The 17,690-nt window shown below is 51.5% G+C and overlaps 1 protein-coding gene across 1 annotated transcript; it reads right to left on the reverse strand.

The window, feature by feature from the left end:
• Positions 1 to 1,978: 1,978 nt before the first annotated feature.
• On the reverse strand, positions 1,979 to 8,233 carry SIGLEC11 (sialic acid binding Ig like lectin 11). Its single transcript, XM_040252225.1, has 9 exons — positions 8,063 to 8,233; positions 7,610 to 7,990; positions 7,160 to 7,447; positions 6,914 to 6,961; positions 6,139 to 6,396; positions 5,757 to 6,041; positions 5,417 to 5,508; positions 4,846 to 4,917; positions 1,979 to 2,854 (listed from the first exon to the last, which is right to left on the reverse strand). The coding sequence occupies exons 1-9, from the start codon at positions 8,097 to 8,099 to the stop codon at positions 2,663 to 2,665; spliced, it is 1,653 nt and encodes a 550-aa protein (XP_040108159.1). The 5' UTR covers positions 8,100 to 8,233; the 3' UTR covers positions 1,979 to 2,662.
• Positions 8,234 to 17,690: the final 9,457 nt, after the last annotated feature.

The following is a 17,690-nucleotide window of genomic DNA, read 5'->3' on the forward strand; positions in this document are numbered from 1 at the left end:
GAGTCGACTGTCTGCAAAAGAAGTTCCTTTTGGAAAAATTTAGCTCATTTTTCTTCCCCATCCATCCATCCATCCATCCATCTCAACCTTTCATCCAACCATCCACTCTTTCTTTTTGTTTTTTTTTTTAATATTTATTTATTTGGCTGTGTCGGATCTTAGTTGCTGTGAGAGGGCTTAGTTGCCCCAGAGCATGTGGGATCTTAGTTCCCTGATCAGGGACTGAACCCACATCCCCTGCGTTGGAAGGCAGATTCTTAACCACTGGACCACCAGGGAGTTCCCTCCACTCTTCCATATATCTATCCACATTTTTGAGCAGACACTCATTCATCCATTCTTTCACTTATTCATCCATCATCATCCATCCATCTATTTCTCCATGCACCCGTCCATATGCTTGTCCGTCCATCCATTCACCCTCTCATCCGTCCACTCGTTTACCGCTCATTCTCTCATCCACTTATCCTTCTTCTCTTCCACACATTCACCCTTCCTCTTATTCAACAAACATTCAGCAGACACGTCTTGAGTTCATGCTGTACGACACCCATTGTGCTGCCCAGAGGATCCCGATGAACCGGACCTACGTGCCGAGGTCCTTGAGCTGATGGAGTCTACAGTCAAGCAGAAGGACACGACTTCGGGCTGTGATCGGCACTCTGAAGACAAAGCGCGGGTTGTGATGGAGAATGAGGGTGCTCCAGACTTGGGGGAGCCTGGACACAGAGAGTCCAGGGAGGAGGCCACAGGACAGAGAAAGAGAGAGCTTGGGGAGAGACTTCAAAGGCAGGCTGGCCAGCAGCATGTGCAAATAAGTAGGCTGGGAGGGACTGAGAAGGAGGAGGAGCTTCAGTTAAAAATGAGATAAACATGCCTCCTTGAATTTCGCTCTGGATATTTTAAATTATGCACCCTGCTTTGGGATGGGAAGAATTCAGAGGCTGGAAGCAGGGATAAACTGCTCAGAGAAGCCTCGATTCTCCCCCTTCTCTGGAGAGGAAAGAAGAATGAGCGGACTGGGGACCATCTCCTGGCTGAAAGGAAGGGTGTATAACCCTTTGCAGAAGGATGTATTCCTCAATGAGAGAGAAAACCCATCAGAAAATCTCCCACTGGCAGCCCCTCTGTGTTCGCGAGTCCACAAGGGAAGAGGGAGGTCAGCCACCCTTGGGGATCCCAGATCAGGCAGGAGGAATGGTCACAGTCGATGCCTGCCCCCCAACCCCGCCACCCTCCTGCCCTCGGTGCACTTGACCAAGGTCCGGCTACTCTCCCCACCCTGGTCCTCCCCTCCCCTCTCTGAGCAAGCCAAGCCAGCAGGACCAGCCCTGTTCAAACAACGGGAGAAGCCCACATCCAGGCAGAGCAGCAAGAGTGTGGGCAGTGGACAGTCTCCTCCCTGCCTCTCAAGCAGCCTTTATCTGTCTCCAGAGCCCAGGTTTTGACAGTTCATCCCAACTTCTGAAAGAGGAGGGTGTTGTTCTCAGCGTTAATGATCTTAGTTCTCGGAGCAGTGATTAAAACCTGTACCCTCTGTTGGCAGGCAGATTTTTAACCACTTGTCCACCAGGGAAGTCCGGACATCATTTCTAAAGGTCACTGGTCAAGAGATGCAACATAATCCTGAAAAATGGCAAGGCAAAATGTGCCACGAAAGATGGAATTACGTCCTTCAACACCTCTAGTTTGTAGAGCAGTTACAGCCTGAAGTTATTAACTTTATGCTAAAACATATTCCTATATTGGCTCATAACTCTACTGTTGGGCGTGTTCCCTCATGAATAGAAACAATGGAAAAAGTTAAATGGATTCTCAATGGGAAAAAGAACTAAAGCAGTTGGCTATGACCCTTATAAAAACTATATTACAATGTAAATGGACACAGTATGGAACTGCAAGGAATTTTATAAGCAGATTCTGCAAAAAAAAAAAAAAAAAAAAACTCTTTAAGAACCAAAATATCAAGGACACAGAATTAAAAAGAACCCTTGTCATTTATTTCAGATAATCAGTGAATGATTTTTGTGTCTGAGAAAATAGACAAGTTGGGTTTCCAGGAAGCAGGCTCAGAGAAAGACCAGTTTGCAGTGTGTTCACAGGAAGTGCCCCAGGGGTGAGTCCCGGTAGAAGGGAAGGGAAGGGTTGGCTACATGGGGCCTAGGGATGTGATCCTGCCTAATGACAACCTCTGCTCAGCCTTGGGGGTAGGGGGAGGCACCTCTGTAGCTAGATAGCCCTGCAGAGTGGTCCCCATTTGGCCCAGCACGCCAGACCTTTATCCCAGCAGGTTGTCCTGGGAAGAGGTTTAAGCTTGGGCGAGATGCCCTTTGCGTATTCACCCCCGTGGGACACTATACGTTAATTACTGCCTTGATGCTCCACGACAACCCTGTGAGTTAGGTTTGTGGTGTCCATTTTACAGAGCGGGAGACTGAGAAGGGAGAAGGTGACTCGCTCAAACTCACACGTGTGTTTGGTGACGGGTCCGAAACGTGAGCCCAGTTCTGCCCATCACCCCACCAGCGGGACTCGCATATGCTAGCTGGTAGCCCATGTGCATGGAAAACTTCTCTCAGGCATCGTCCCTCATGTCTCTCTTCCCTGAGAAGCCCCGGGTCTCCCAGCCACAGGCTGCAGAAGGTTGCGGGAGGCAGGATCATCATTTAAGGATCTTGACCTCTGCATATTCAGTGGTGCTGGTGGTGACCTGGTCCCGAGGCTCCCAGGGCCTCAGCTCAAGGAAACTGAGGGAGGCGTAATGAAGCTCCTGATCCTCCCCTGAGAGAGGGGCGGCCACGGCTGGGGGCAGGTAGGCCAGGGGGCTGCATGGAGGACACTCATCCTGGTAACCCTGCGTGGAGGGGAAAGAAGGGCATCATATTAGGATAACAGGGTCTGGGGACTTCCCTGGTGGGCCAGTGGCTAAGCCTCCACCCACTCAGTGCAGGGGCCCTGATCAGGGAACTAAGATCCCAGGAGCCACCACTAAACATCCCACATGCCCCACAAAGATCCACACACTGAAACTGAGACCCGACACAGCCACATAAAAATAAATAATTGAAAATTTTTTAAGGGATAAAGAGCTGGAAGAGAGCAAGAAGGGTCCACAAGTGAACCTGGAAACTGAACGTTCAGGCTTTTCATCTATTCATTGCAAACGTTGGCTGGGCCCCCATTCATTCATTCATTCACTGTTTGAGAGTATTAATGCCTGGCACTTGGTAATCAGTTGCCAGTCTTCTAGATTCCTCACAACAGTCTACTTGGGAGACACTCTTATCCTCATTTATCAGGTGGAGATAAATGAGGGCTGTGGCAATAAAATCGGGCTTCCCTGGTGGCTCAGACAGTAAAGAATCCACCTGCAATGAGGGAGACCTGGGTTTGATCCCTGGGTTGGGAAGATCCCCTGGAGGAGGGCATGGCAACTCACTCCAGTACTCCAGCCTGGAGAGTCCCCATGGACAGAGGAGCCTAGTGGGCTGCAGTCCACAGGGTCTCAAAGAGTCAGACATGACTGAACGACTGATGTGCTTACACACACATCAGGTGGAGAAATTGAAGCTAAGTGAATGTCCCCAAGCCCGACATTTAATCATTGGTAGGGCCAAGATTTATGCTAGGTCCTTCTGACTCCAGTACTGCCTTAAGGACCTGCTCTCCTGGTGCCAGGCACTGGATATTCAGTGAAGAACAAAGAAGGTGCCACCGCCTATCTCATGGTTGCAGTTGGGGAAGCAGACATTCAAGCTGTAGTCAGTTATATTACTATCTAATAGGACTGGAATGGGATGGATGTTAGAAGAAGGTCAGGGATTTGCTCAGGCCTGGACTGACCTCAGAGACCACTCTTCATTACAGAGTCAGGGAAACACAATCACCAAACTGCATTATAAGCTTTCTTGTTTGCTTGTTTTTTGTTAATATTTATCTATTTATTTGGCTACACTGGGTCTTAGTTACAGCATGCCAACTCTTAGCTGCAGCACGTGGGATCTAGTTCCCCGACCAGAAATGGAACCCAGGCCCCCTGCATTGGGAGCGTGGAGCCCTAACCACTGGACCACCAGGGAGGCCCCCATTATGAGTGTTATAGTTGAAAGATCTTATGCCGGAAAGAGTTAACCTTGCCTGAAGAAAATTTGACCTTCTGCTCCAGCACCTGGGAGGGAACCTCTAAGCCCTCGAAATATCTTGCCTGATAAGTTTGTCTCAGAACTTGCCTGGTGGTATCTTAGGGACCCCTGAACTTGATTTTGTTGGTAGTACATAGTTATTTTGGGGAGATCCTCGCAGCATCCTGTCTTGGGGAGGTGAGGTAGGAAGTGGGGGCAACGTGGGTCTGGGGTCCAGAGAGAAAGGAGGAGGGCCCGGTTGGAAATAAATGCAATCAGTAAGGTGGATTAGTGGTCCTTGGCTCTCGAGAGAGGAGACAGAGGGCAAAAGGGAGGGGCTCCCAGGTCGTTGGACTGAGTGGCTGTGTCGATGGGTTGTTGTTTTAGTTGCTAAGCCATGTCTGACTCTTTGCAACCTCATGGACTGTATCCCACCAGGCTCCTCTGTCCATGGTACTTCCCAGGCAAGAATACTGGAGTGGGTTGCCATTTCCTCCTCCAGGGGATCTTCCCAACCCAGGGATAGAACCCATGTGTCCTGTGGCAAGCGGATTCTTTACCAGCTGAGCCACCTGGGAAGCCCCATGCTGATGGGACCCAAGAAGAAAAGTCTCTGTGGGTCGTGATGTGCACCTGAGTCATCACGAGGACTGCGGCCATGGCAGTCAGCCAGGTGGGGAGTCAGCCAGCTGGGATCCTGAGGGACCAAGGGCTCACCACTCACCTGGGAGGTGGGACCCAGCGTGCAGGGTTCATCCTTCTCACGGGCTGCCTTCCTGCAGGTCTTCACTCTGAGAGGGGAAGCCAGGACCTCTTAGCAGCCCAGCTGGCTCAGAGTGTGGAGGGCGGCTATTGCCCCCCTCCTAACCCCCTCCCCATCCCCACTTGAGGCTAGAAGGGGCTGGGACTTCCCCTGGCAGGCCAGTGGCCAGTGGTTAAGACTTCTTGGCCCTTCCACTGCAGGCTCGATTGCTGGTCGGGGAATTAAGATCCCACATGCTGCGTGGGGCAGCCAAAGATAAAAAAACTTAAGAAAGACAGGCTAGAAGGGCTGACCAAGGCCAAGAGGTAGGGCACGCACCTTGTCTCATGATCTTCATAGCGACAACGGGCATCCTTCACCGATGGCTGGGGTGCACGGTGGGGACAGACCCTGCTCTGATTCCCTGACCCATGACCCGGTTCTCCAAAGCGCCATACTGTCCAGATTGCTCCAGAGGGGGCCCTCCAGGGATTCCAAGGCCATCCCCTTCCCCACCCTGCACTCGCCCTGCCCCTAGAGAGGACACTCACCTGAAGATGAGGCAGGAGCAGAGGCTGAGCAGGCCAGCGGCGCCAGCTCCCCCGATGGCCCCCAGAACAAATTCCCCTCCAAGCCTGGGCTTCCCTGCAGACGAGAAAGATTTAGGGTGACTCCCCTCCAAGCCCCAGGACCCACGTGCCCCCTCCTCCAGTAGAGTTTGAGCTCTCCTGTCCTCAGTCCCCAGCCAGCCAAAGAACAGTTCTCTGCCCCCACCCCTGCCTCTCAACCCTCCCGCTCAGGCCCCTCTCCCCGCCAAGCGTCATCTTCTCTAGATGACTCCTGTCCCCTCTAAGCCTCTCCCCCACCACCACCGCCCGCAACAGACCCCTGACCTGGCAGCAGCAGGACAGACCCGCTCCGGGCCCCGTGGACATTCAGGGCCTCACAGCTGAGGCTGAGGCCGGAGCTGAGCCCCTCGCGGAGGCTCAGGGAACTGTTGGCCCAGGGCCCGTTGGAGCTGGAGGCGACCTCAAAGGAGGTGTTGCTGAGCTCCACCGCCAGCAGCCCCTCGCCCAGCCACCAGCGCAGGGAGGGAGCCGGCCGGGCTTGAGAGGAGCAGCTGCAGCGCAGACCCTCGTCCTCCTGGGAGCAGGAGGGGCCCAGCAGCTGCGGGGGTGCTGCGGGGAGGGAGGAGAGTCAGTGGTGTCTGTCCCCTCCCTGCACCTGAGTGTCCTCTCCCCGGGGGGTTTTCCTCCCCTCCCCGCCCCCCCTCACTCTGCACAGAGAGATGCACAGAGATCCACAGGGAGCCCCGAGGGTGCTGAGCTCGGCAGGTGAGTTCGCCTTCATGGCCTGACTCCACTCGGGGCAGGTACAGGACCCCAGGGTTTGAAGGATGTGAGGGGCTCAGGGTCCGGCTCCCCTGGGACCAGCTCAGTGTGGCCGGGGGGTTGCTGTCGGTGTCGCAGGCCAGGCGCAGAGAGTCTCCTTCCAGAACAGGAAGAGATGAGCCGTTCCCCAGGTGTTTCAGCTCTGGAGAGAGACACACACACAGAGACAGAGAGAGACAGAGACACAGAGAGACAGAGGAGCACAGAGAGCTGAGCCCAGACTCTGAAGCCCTGTCTCTATTTCTCTATCCTGTTTATTTTTTCCAAGTTGCCAAGAGATCCCACAAGTAGCTTTTTAAGCAGCTTTATAGAGATATAATTTACAAACCATACAACTCCATTTACATACCACTTGAAAGTCACTCGGATAACCATCACCACAGTCAATTTTAGAACATTTTCATGACCCCCTCCAAAACACTCTGCACCCCTCAGCCATCTCCCCCAATCCTTCCATTACCCCAGCCCTATGTGACCACAACTGTCTCTATAGATTTGCTTCTTCTGGACGTGGCGTGTAAACATCCAGCTTTTTCCCCTCAAGGTGATGTTTCTGAGGTTCTTCTACGTGTATCCGGAATGAACGGGGGGGCGGGGGGCAGGGGGCGGCTCTCTCTTCTCTGTGATCCCTGCCATGCTCCATGGCCCTCCCTTCCTACCTGTGCCAATTCCTCTGGAGACGCTGATGGTCAGCTTCTGGGGAGGATCTGGGGGGCAGAGATGCCACGGTGAGGAGGGATTCAGAGCTGCCCCTGCCCCAGCCCCCTTCCCAGGGCCCCCCACACTTCCCGGAGGCACAGAACCAGAAGCAAAGCAGAACAAGGCCCCACCAAGTCCCTGGCCTGGGGTCACCAGTGCCCATTCCCAGCCCCGCAGTCACCCTGCGGGCCTGGCCCAGTGCTCACAGGACACATTGAGCGTGACAGTCCTCTCCGCGCTCACAGAAGCCCTGCGGAAGGTCACCTGGCAGGTGAGGCTCGTGCCGTGATCCTGCGGGAGGGGGGTGAGCAGGATCTCCGAGGAGTTATAGGCCTTCTTGGAGTCCAGTCCGGGGGGTCTGAGGGCAGCCCCGGTCCAGGAGATGGTGGGGGGCGTGGCCCAGTCACAGGCCTCAGGCAGAGAGCATTTGAGGTGGCTGCTGGAGCCGGACTCCAGGGGCTCCTCGATGTGGACATCAGGGGTCCATGTTAGCGCTGGAGAGGAGAGACGGAGAGGCCAGACCCTGAGGGGGACCCCTATGTGTGCCCACCCTGACCTGACTGTGGGCCACTGTCCCCCACCACACTCAGATATTGAGGGGCAGGGTCCATCCTTCCCACCCTCCCTGACCTCGGCTCCCAGGGACCCTTCCATACGGATCACGTTCACAGTGAGCTGGTTATTCTTGTAATTGTGTTCCGCAGCTTCTAGTGTCAGCTGAAAGTAATAGTTTCCACTGTCCCTCTTGCGGGCCTCTGCGATGCCCAGGGAGCAGTTGTTGGCCCTGGGGTCCCCAAGGAGGTGGAACGGGATATTTCGCTTCTTCTTTCCACCCCGGGCTGAGTTGTCTGTGGCCACAAGGACGTCCTCTTGGAGTCTATCCTCTTTCCGGAACCATGCCCCGTAAACGCGTGTGGACTTGGCCCAGCCAAGTAGGGGGTAGGAGATGTTACAGGGCACGGAGATGCACAGACCCTCCTGCACTGTCACTGGTCCCCGCACTTGCAGCTGGTATAGTGATTCCTTCTCCAGGGACCCTGGGGGAACACAGAGGCTCAGCTGCAGCCCCAGCCCCAGCCCAGGACCCGCCCTCCCCATGGCCCACTTACCCGCCCACAGCAGGGGCAGCAGCAGCAGCCTCTCCATGTCCAAGGGGCCAGGAGTTCCCAGGGCAGTCCAGTTTCTGGACCTGCCTGTCTGTCCGTGAAAGAAGCTCCAATAGGAAGGGGAGAGTGAACATCCACAAATGAGCAAAAGAAGAAGCTCAGAGCTGCCGATGTCTGATAAACGTCTCTTCTGACTTCTCCTTTCGTGCTTGGACGTTACCGGGCAGCTCTAATTCAGGATGCAGCCACCCTGGGTGAGCCTCTGACCAGTGGGGCTCTCAGGGGAAATGGGTGGGGAAGGGCTCCAGAGGCAGGGATGCAGTCATTCAATTCATTTGCTAGGCAAATGTCGACTCCATGAAGGAGCTAAGGGCAGAGGAAGGCGAGACCTCACAAATCTTGCCTCACTGTTTGCGCGACCCCAAACCCAGGATCCCCAAAGGACACAACCTCCCTGCCTGTCCTGGGGACATGTCTGTGTCCACAGAAGGCCTCCAGCTCCAGTAGAAAGTGAACTATTTACACAGGGCCTCATGCTCTGAAGGGCTTCCCGACTGAGGTTTGATGCTTTAAGGGGGTCATCTTGAAATTGCTAATAATTTTGATCTTGGACTTTGTGTTCTATAAGTGAAATCTCATGGGATAAGGAGCACGCACCTGGGGAACTAGAAGGTTGGATCACACCAGGTTGATCCATGGACAGCCGAGATCAAGAGACGGGTTCTCAGCCCCCTTCCCGCCTCCATCCCCCTACTCAGGCTTAGAGAGAGTCTGGAACATGCTGTGTTGAGTGCCTGTGAGAGTCTACACTGCTCACCCGCCCGCCCAACTCCCAGTCAAACCTGAGGAATTGGACATTAGCTAGTAAATTAAAAACACTGTGAAGAGGGACTTCCGAGGTGGTCCAATGGCTAAGATTCTGGGCTCCCAATGCAGGGGGTTCAATCCATAGTCTGGTTGGGGAACTAGATCCCACATTGCTGCAATTAAGAGTTGAGATGCTGCAATGAAGATCAAAGAACTAAGAGCTGGCTCAGGCAGATAAATACATTAATATATATACATTATAATTTATTATTATTATTTATTATAACATATATATATATATATATGCACAGGGCCACATACTCGGAAGGGGCCTATATTTTAAAGTAGACTGCTGGTTGCCTGGGGCTGTGGGTGTGACTGCTCATGGGTGTGAGGTCTCCTTTCGGGAGAGATGTAAAAGTTCTGGGACCGGATAGTGGAGAGGGTGGCACACCATCGTGAATGTACTTTGTGTCATGGAATTGTATACTTTAAAATGGTGAAAATGGTAAATTTTACGTGATGGGTATTTTACAACTATTTTGGTTTTTTTTTTTTTAATTTGGCCACAATGCATGGCTTGTGGGATCTTAGTTCCCTGACCAGGCGTTGACCCTGTGCCCCCTGCAGTGGAAGCTCTGTGTCTTAACCACTGGACTGCCAGGGAAATCCCACATCAATTTTTTTAATGTTAAAAAGGAAAAAGGTTTTTCCTACTTTTTTTTTTTTTTTTGGTCAAAGGGGCCGCACATTTTCATTTTGCTCAGGAGCCTGCAGAACATTTAGGCATCTCCGGTGAGAAGCTTCCAGACTGCTGCCTTGTGGTCAGCACTGCCCAGAGGCTGAGTTGGTGAGCGTCCATCCCTCTCCTGAAGGTCAGAACAAAATAGCAATGAAGGACACGTATCTGAGGCCACTCTGCTGGCCAGCTCCAACCCAGCTCCCCAAGTGACTGGCAATGCATGTAGTCAAGAATTAACCTCAGGATTTCCCTGGCAGTCCAGAGGTTAAGACTCCATGGTTCCACTGCAGGGAGTTCGGGTTTAATTCCTGGTCTGGGAACTAAGACAGCCAGAAAAAAAAAAAAATTAACCTCATCCACAGAGAGGTATGGGCTTTGCCCAGCAACTGGGAGGGAATGCTAAGCCCTTGGCATGCATGTCTTGGTATCCGCATTTCCTTTTTAAGACAGAAAAAAGAATACCTGCCAATCGTATTGGGTTGCATGCATGCATGTTAAGTCACTTCAGTTGTGTCTGATTCTTTGCAGCCCTGTGGACTGTAGCCCGCCAGGCTCCTCTGTCCATGGGGATTCTCCAGGGAAGAATACTAGAGTGAGTTGCCATGCCCTCCTCCAGGGGATCTCCCTGACCCAGAGATCAAGTCGGAATCTCTTACGTCTCCTGCATTGGCAGGTGAGTTCTTTACCACTAGCACCACCTGGGAAGCCCTCATATTGGATTAGGGCCCCCCCCCAATGACTTCACCTAACTTGATCACATGCAAAGACCTTGTTTCCAAATAAGGTCCCATTCACAGGGACTGGGGGTTGGGACTCGAACATCTTTTGTTGTGGGTGGGGGGACACAAACCTATAACAGGCCCCCAGTAAAAACACTGGACTCCGAGGTCTATGCTCCATCTGTGTTGTCACACATTGCCGCTGGGTGTATTGGTCAGCTTTGAGTTGCCCTAACATACCACTCAGCTGGGAAAGAATCCACCTACAGTGCAGGAGACCCTGGTTCAATTTCTGGGTTGGGAAGATCCCCTGGGGAAGGGATAAGCTACCCACGCCAGTATTCTTGGGCTTCCCTGGTGGCTCAGACAGTAAAGAATCTGCCTGCAATACAGGAGACCTGGGTTTGATCCCTGGATTGGAAAGATCCCCTGGAGGAGGGCATGGCAACCCACTCCAGTATTCTTGCCCGGAGAATCCCCATGGACAGAGGAGTCTGGTGGGCTGCAGTCCATGGCGTTGCAAAGAGTCAGACACGACTGAGTGACTAAGCACAGCACAGCATACCACACTCTGGGCAGCTTATACAACATAAATGTGGAAAAAACAAACAAACAGAAATGTACTTTCTCACAGTTCTGGAGGCCAGAAGTCCAAGATCAAGATCAAGATCAAGGTGTCTGCCTGGCGAGGGCCTCCTTCCTGGATGGGAGATGACTGCCTCCTCACTGTCCCCTCAGGTGGCAGAGACAGAGAGAGGGAGAGACAGAGAGAGAGAATGCTCCTGTCTGTGCCTCTTCCTATAAGGACACTAATCCTATTGTATAAGGATCCCACCCTGATGACTTCAGTAACCTTGCTCCCTTGTCTTCCTCTCCAACTACAGTCATGTGGGGGGTTAAGGCTTCAACATATGAACTGGAGGGGACACAATTCAGTCCATAGCACTGGGAAAATTAAGCACTGTCCCCAGTGCAAGAGGCCATCGGAAGCATGTGCCTGGTCTCCCCTCTATAGTGCCTTGGGCAGTTTTTCCTTTGAGGGCTCTATTCTATTCTATTTTCTATTCTCTTCTATTCTATGGACTTCCCAGGTGGCTCAGTGGTAAAGAATCCACCTGCCAATGCAGGTGGTCTGGCTTCTATCCCTGGGTTGGGAAGATCCCCTGGAGAAGGAAATGGCAATCCACTTCAGTACTCTTGCCTGGGAAATCCCATGAACAGAGAAGCCTGGCCGGCTACAGTCAATGGGGGTCACAAAAAGAGTCAGACAGGACTTAGTGACTAAACAACAACAACAACATTCTATTTTTCCCTTTGGCTGCACCACGTGGCTTGCAAGATCTTAGTTCCTCCACCAGGAATGAAAATCGGAGCCCAGGCAGTGAAAGTGCAAAGTCCTAAACACTGGCCCACTAGGGCATTCCCAGGTATGCAGATTTTTAATGTGTATCCTTCTGTGGTAACAAACCATCAGTATAACAGTCTCTGAATTCTTTAAGTCCTTGCAATGACTCATCAAACTTCAGAGTGGTTTGGGGGGATCCTCAGAACAGTCTGTTTCCCTCCTCAGACTGTGGTGCAAAAAGCCATGGTTTCCCTAAGTGGGGGCAACAGTGCCCACCTATGAAGGTCTGTCCAATCTGGGGACCAGAACTCATGTTCTTGGGTGCCACTTGCTGCCCCCCACCAGCCGCTGCCCCACAATCATGAGCTCTCACAGAGCCCAGAGCTTGTGTAGGATGGAGAGTTGCTGACCAGGAAAACTGCTGAGTTTATTACAGATACTAGAACTACAGATACTTTTAAACAGGGGAAATGCAGCCTGAAAATGCACAAATGCTCAGTTCCTTTTCATCTCACTTTACTTCCCTAGTTCCTCACTTTACTTCCCTATGGCTTGGTCTCTCAAACAGGAGGCGACATCACTTTTAACTGAATGGCCCCCGCTGGTACCAAGCTGCAGCGTGTCCCTCCTCTTGCCCTTGCTACTGTGTCATCTGCATCCCGGGCTGGGGGCCATGGAGAGCAGCCCTCGGGGGACAGGCTCTCAGGAGAAGGAGCACCAGGACCTCTGTCTCTGCTTTGTCTTGTTTTGAGTCAGTTTTCCAATTTCTGCTGAGTTGCAAAATGGGTCCAGAATACTTCCCTTCTTTCAAATCAAGTAGACTGTTCATTGCTTGTCCAATAGATGGCCAGAAAGATGGGGAGCAGGGAGATCAGCCGCTGGCAGGATTCCAGGGAGACCCAGGGCCACAAGACATGGACACTTAGTGGGTGCTCAGGACCCAGGTGTCACTCCAGGTCAGGAACTCTATTCTTTCTCTGCTGCAAGAGATGTCATTGCCTCTGGGTCTCCTTGGCCTGAAAACTACGTTTGGCTGCCTGAATATAGGGTTCCACCCCTCTCGGGAGAAATAGTAGGGTGGAGAGTGTACCCCAGATGTGTGTGTCTGTAAGCTCTTGCACGTGTCTGCAAGTGTGTTTGGGGCCCAGGACAGGCCATCTCAAAATATGCTTCAGGACTTCCCTGGTGGTCCAGGGGTTAAGAATCCACCTTCCAGTGCAGGGGACGTGGGTTCGATCCCTGGACAGGGAACTAAGATCCCACATGCCACGAGGCAACTAAACCCACAAGCCTCAACTAGAGAGAAGCCCATGCAGCTGAGACCTGATGGAGCCAAAAACAAATGCTTTTTAAAAAAGAAGAAAAAAATGGTGAACATAAGACACTCTGACCCCCCTTTCTTTCTCCCTGAAAGCAGGAAATAAATCTCTCCTGTGAAAGGTATCCTCTCCACACCTAGAAGGAAGGCACCCTTATCAGCAGACATAGGGAATCAAGCCGAGAAGCCTGAGTAAACAAACCTTCCTGTGCTTAGTCACAGACATGTCCAACTCTTTGTGACTCCACGGACTGTACCCTCCGGGCTCTTCTGTCCATGGGGATTCTTCAGGCAAGAATACCGGAGTGTGTTGCCATGCCCTCCTCCAGGGACTCTTCCCAACCCAGGGATCAAACCCAGGTCTCCCGCATTGCAGGCTTATTCTTGACCGTCTTAGCCACCAGGGAAGCCCAAACAAACCTTGGGAAACCTTGGGTTATTGCCTTGATTTCCTGTCACAAGACTAAATTCTCTTTAGATTCTCACTAATTGGGCCCCCAAAGCCTCTTTATCCTGCCAACTCCTCACAGATTTATTGTTTCTTTGCCTGAAAAGTATAAATGCTGTCTGAGTTGGCCCCTTCTTAAGTCCCATCCCAGGTGGAGGATTCTAAAAGACAGTGTCTGTGACCGGCTGAATAGCAGCCCCCAGAGACATCCCGGTCTTAATCCCTGGAACCTGTGACTATATTACCTTGCCAGACAAAAGGCCTTTGCAGCTGTGATCACGTTCAGGATTTGGAGATGGAGAGATACCCCAGGTGGACCCTCACTGTGATCACAGGATTATGAGAGAGAGGCAGAGGGAGCTCGGACCACAGCAGGGGGAAAGGAGTAGACGGCAATGCAAGAGATTGTAGTGATACCTTCAGGGTTTCCCTGGTGGCTCCCTGGGAAATACCATGGACAGAGGGGCCTGGGGGCTGCTGTCCAGGGGGTCACAAAAGAGTCAGACATGACTGAACGACTGAACAAGTGACACCACCACCCAAACCTGCAAAAAGCAGGGAGGCGATTCACCTTAAGATCCTCTGGAAGAAACAACCACTGCCAACACCTTGATTTTATCCCCCTGAGACTCCCTTTGGACTTTTGGACTCCAGAACCATAAGACAATGTATTTGTGTTTTTTTAAGTTGAAATTGAAGCCCTGCTCCCTTGAGAGGCTCCAGGGGAGAACCCATCTTCCTGCCTCCTGGCCCCTTCCGCCATCTGCAAAGCCAATGGCATAGCTTTCTCTGCCTGACTCTGCTTTCATCTGCTTTTCCATCACACGTCCTTCTCTTCTGTGCTCAAATCTCCCTCCGCCTCCCTCTTAGGAAAATCCTTGTGGTTACATTTAGGGCTGACTCAGGGAATCCCCAATAATTGCCCCATCTCAAAATGCTTAGCTTAACCACATCAGCAGGGTCCTTTCTGCCACAGAAATTACCATCCACAGGTTTCCAAAGATTAGGACCTGGATGCCTTTGAGGGCTCTGCTCTTGCACATAAATATCGTACGATTCCCTTTATATGAAGTGTTCAAACTGGGCAAAGTCACAGGGGCAGGAAGCAGATTAGTGGTGTCCAGGAGCTGAGCGGAGAGCGGTTTAGGGGGTGACTGACTGTTTAACCGGTTTAGGGTTCCTGTTTGGGGGTGGGGGAAGGGATGAAAAAGTTCTGGAGTGAGATTGCAGTGATGGTTGCGCCGCATTATGAATGTGCCAAATGCCACTGAATTACACACTGTAAGATGGTTAAAACCGTAAATCGTACATTATGGATTTTTAAAAAACGGAGCACAGTTGATTTACAGCGCGTTAGTCTCAGGTGCACAGCAAAGTGACTCAGTTAAATATATACATAGATATGTTCTTCTTCAGATTCTTTCCCATTACAGGTTATTACAAAATACTGAGCAGAGTTCCCTGTGCTAGATACAGTAGATCCTTGTTGTCTGCCTATTTTATATATAGTAGTTCACATCTGTTAATTCCAAACTCCTCATTTATCCCTCTCCCTGCTTTCTTCTTTGGTAGCCATCTTTTTTCCCCTGGCAGGTGGAATTCTTTACCACTGAGCCACCTGGGTCATGTATGAATCATGTATGGATGTGAGAGTTGGACTATAAAGAAAGCTGAGCACCAAAGAATTGATGCTTTTGAACTGTGGTGTTGGATAAGAGTCTTGAGAGTCCCTTGGACTGAAAGGAGATCCAACCAGTCCATCCTAAAGGACATCAGTCCTGAATATTCATTGGAAGGACTAATGCTGAAGTTGAAACTCCAATACTTTGGCCACCTGATGTGAAGAACTGACTCCTTGGAAAAGACCCTGATGCTAGGAAAGATTGAAGGCAGGAAGAGAAGGGAATGACAGAGGATGAGATGGTTGGATGGCATCACCGACGCTATGGACATGAGTTTGAGCAAGTTCCGGGTGTTGGTGATGGACAGGGAAGCCTGGTGTGCTGCAGTCCATGGAGTTGCAAAGAGTCGGACAAGACAGCGACTGAACTGAACTGAGCCACCTGGGAAGCCCAAGATGGCCATAGGGAACTCCAAGCAGAACTTGAACATGGTTGAACATTCAGGGCAAAACCACAGAGCAGCAGGTATAGGTGATACAGGTATCTCGGGACCTGGTCATGTAATTGGCCTGCATCTTCCGGCCCTGTTAGATCCCCTTCTGAAAGAGGGCTAATGCCACGCCCAACCTTACTTCATAGTTCATCACAATTCAGAACTGAAGGGGCAGCTCCATGAATCGTATTGACCAGCTCACTTTCCTTTCCTTGTACATCTATATTTCAGTGTGGATGTCGTTGACAGTAAGAAAATGATTTACTTGTCTGGCTATTCTGCTGACCCAGAGACAGGGCCCCATGCTAGTTTCAGTCATGATTCCAATGCTGACTGTTGTGTTGTTGGGCCCTGGGCTCTGCTAGAGTATTTCACTGGCTTTGGCACCCACAACGCTCACCCCCGCCCCCGCCCCACCACTATGCCAAGGGAATGAGGTTTATGTCTACCCCAAGTTCTGTGCCAAGGAAAAGCCTCTGGGCTGGGAATTGGGGATCACTGGGCTCAACTCAAGAGTTCTCCTTAGGAGAAAAAAATATGGCTTTGGTGATCCCTACTGTGATCCTCAGTTTTCTTTTCTGTAAAATGGGAATTTTTAGCAATTGATTTAACAAACATACCAGACCCTTCAAAATAATTTACAAATATTAACTCATTTAATATTCATGATGGCCCTATGAAGCAGGTATTATTAGACCCATTTAGAGCAGAGGAAATTGAGGCACAGAGAGGCTATGCAAGCTGCCCAAGGTCACACAGCCGGCAGGACTCCACCCGGGTTGTCTCACACCAGTCTAGGCGAGGAGACCTTCCTGAACCGGCGGGGTGGTGAATTTGAGGTCCTGTCCGTCCTCACCCACCAAATATGCGCTCTGGGAGGTGCAGGGAGGCATTTAATGAACATTGTGGAATGAAAGGATAAGTGGGTATCTTAGCATGGCCACATCCCTTAGTGACCACCTGCGCCCTCCTGCCGTGCTCTGTTCGGGGAATTTTATTCGTGGTCAGGGCTTCAGTCCCAGTAAACCCGACCCTCAGGGCGAGCTGGAACCCCAAGGAGATGGCGGGTTTGGGCTGAGTAGAGGATCGAAGATAACTCATTCACGTCGGGGCACGGGCGCCCCCTAGCCGTAGAGTCCTGCTAAGACAGAGCCTCCGGGAAGCAGGAAACGTTTGCTTTGGGCCGAGTGGGATCTGGCATCTCAAAGTGCGTTGATAGCGGTTGTATTAGGTGGCAGTGTTTGAAAATCAGTGTATGATGCTGGCTGCCGTCTACCAGTGGCTTCCAAACTTTTCTTGCTGCTACTGCGAAGTCACTTCAGTCGTGTCCGACTCTGTGCGACCCCATAGACGGCAGCCCACCAGGCTCCCTCGATCCCTGGGATTCTCCAGGTAAGAACACTGGAGTGGGTTGCCATTTCCTTCTCCAATGCATGAAAGTGAGAAGTGGAAGTGAAGTCGCTCAGTCGTGTCCGACCCTCAGCGACCCCATGGACTGCAGTATTCCAGGCTCCTCCCTCCATGGGATTTTCCAGGCAAGAGGACTGGAGTGGGGTGCCACTGCCTTCTCCGAAACTTTTACCGTGATGCAAAGCTGCATAGTCTGGCAAAATACCTCTGTGATACATGGTATTCTCTACTGTTCTATTCGTATTTTTAAACACTGGTCAGAACCCTTTAAATTGATTCCCAACTCTGTAATGGGTGCCCATCTGCACCCATTTTTTTTCCAGCTCATAAAGATTATCATGGAGAAAGGGTTAGCTCCCAGATCCGACTCTCCACTACCAGGTCACCGCTCATTTACCTCCTGACTTCCCCTGGAATCTTGGCTCTGATAGCACAGTGCAATTGCTCAGCACCGGGTGCCCACAACTGTGCCACCTGGCCCCTTTGGCGTCACACTTTTTGGTGACAAGGACCATGGGGAGCTGGCACCTTTGGCTATTCTGTCACTGTCTACGTCCTAAATGGAAGTTAAAAGCGGGTCTTGTAACTCTACTAGTTCAATCAGTCTCATCTTGGCTTTGACCCTGTGTGGAAAGTGTGTGCTTGACTGTATTATGTTATCATTATTGCCTTTGGTCTAAGACTGCCCTCCCCCCAGCTTCTCCTTTCAAAGACCAGACACACATAA

This window comes from Oryx dammah, unplaced genomic scaffold, assembly GCF_014754425.2.
Source record: "Oryx dammah isolate SB20612 unplaced genomic scaffold, SCBI_Odam_1.1 HiC_scaffold_13, whole genome shotgun sequence".
NCBI lineage: Eukaryota > Metazoa > Chordata > Mammalia > Artiodactyla > Bovidae > Oryx > Oryx dammah.

Coding starts and splice junctions, on each gene's coding strand:
- SIGLEC11 (XM_040252225.1), bottom strand. CDS start 8,099: ATGGAGAGGCTGCTGCTGCTGCCCCTGCTGTGGGCGG. Junction 7,991..8,062: donor GCTGCCCCTGCTGTGGGCGG/GTAAGTGGGCCA, acceptor GTGTTCCCCCAG/GGTCCCTGGAGAAGGAATCA. Junction 7,448..7,609: donor GCTCACTGTGAACGTGATCC/GTATGGAAGGGT, acceptor TCTCCTCTCCAG/CGCTAACATGGACCCCTGAT.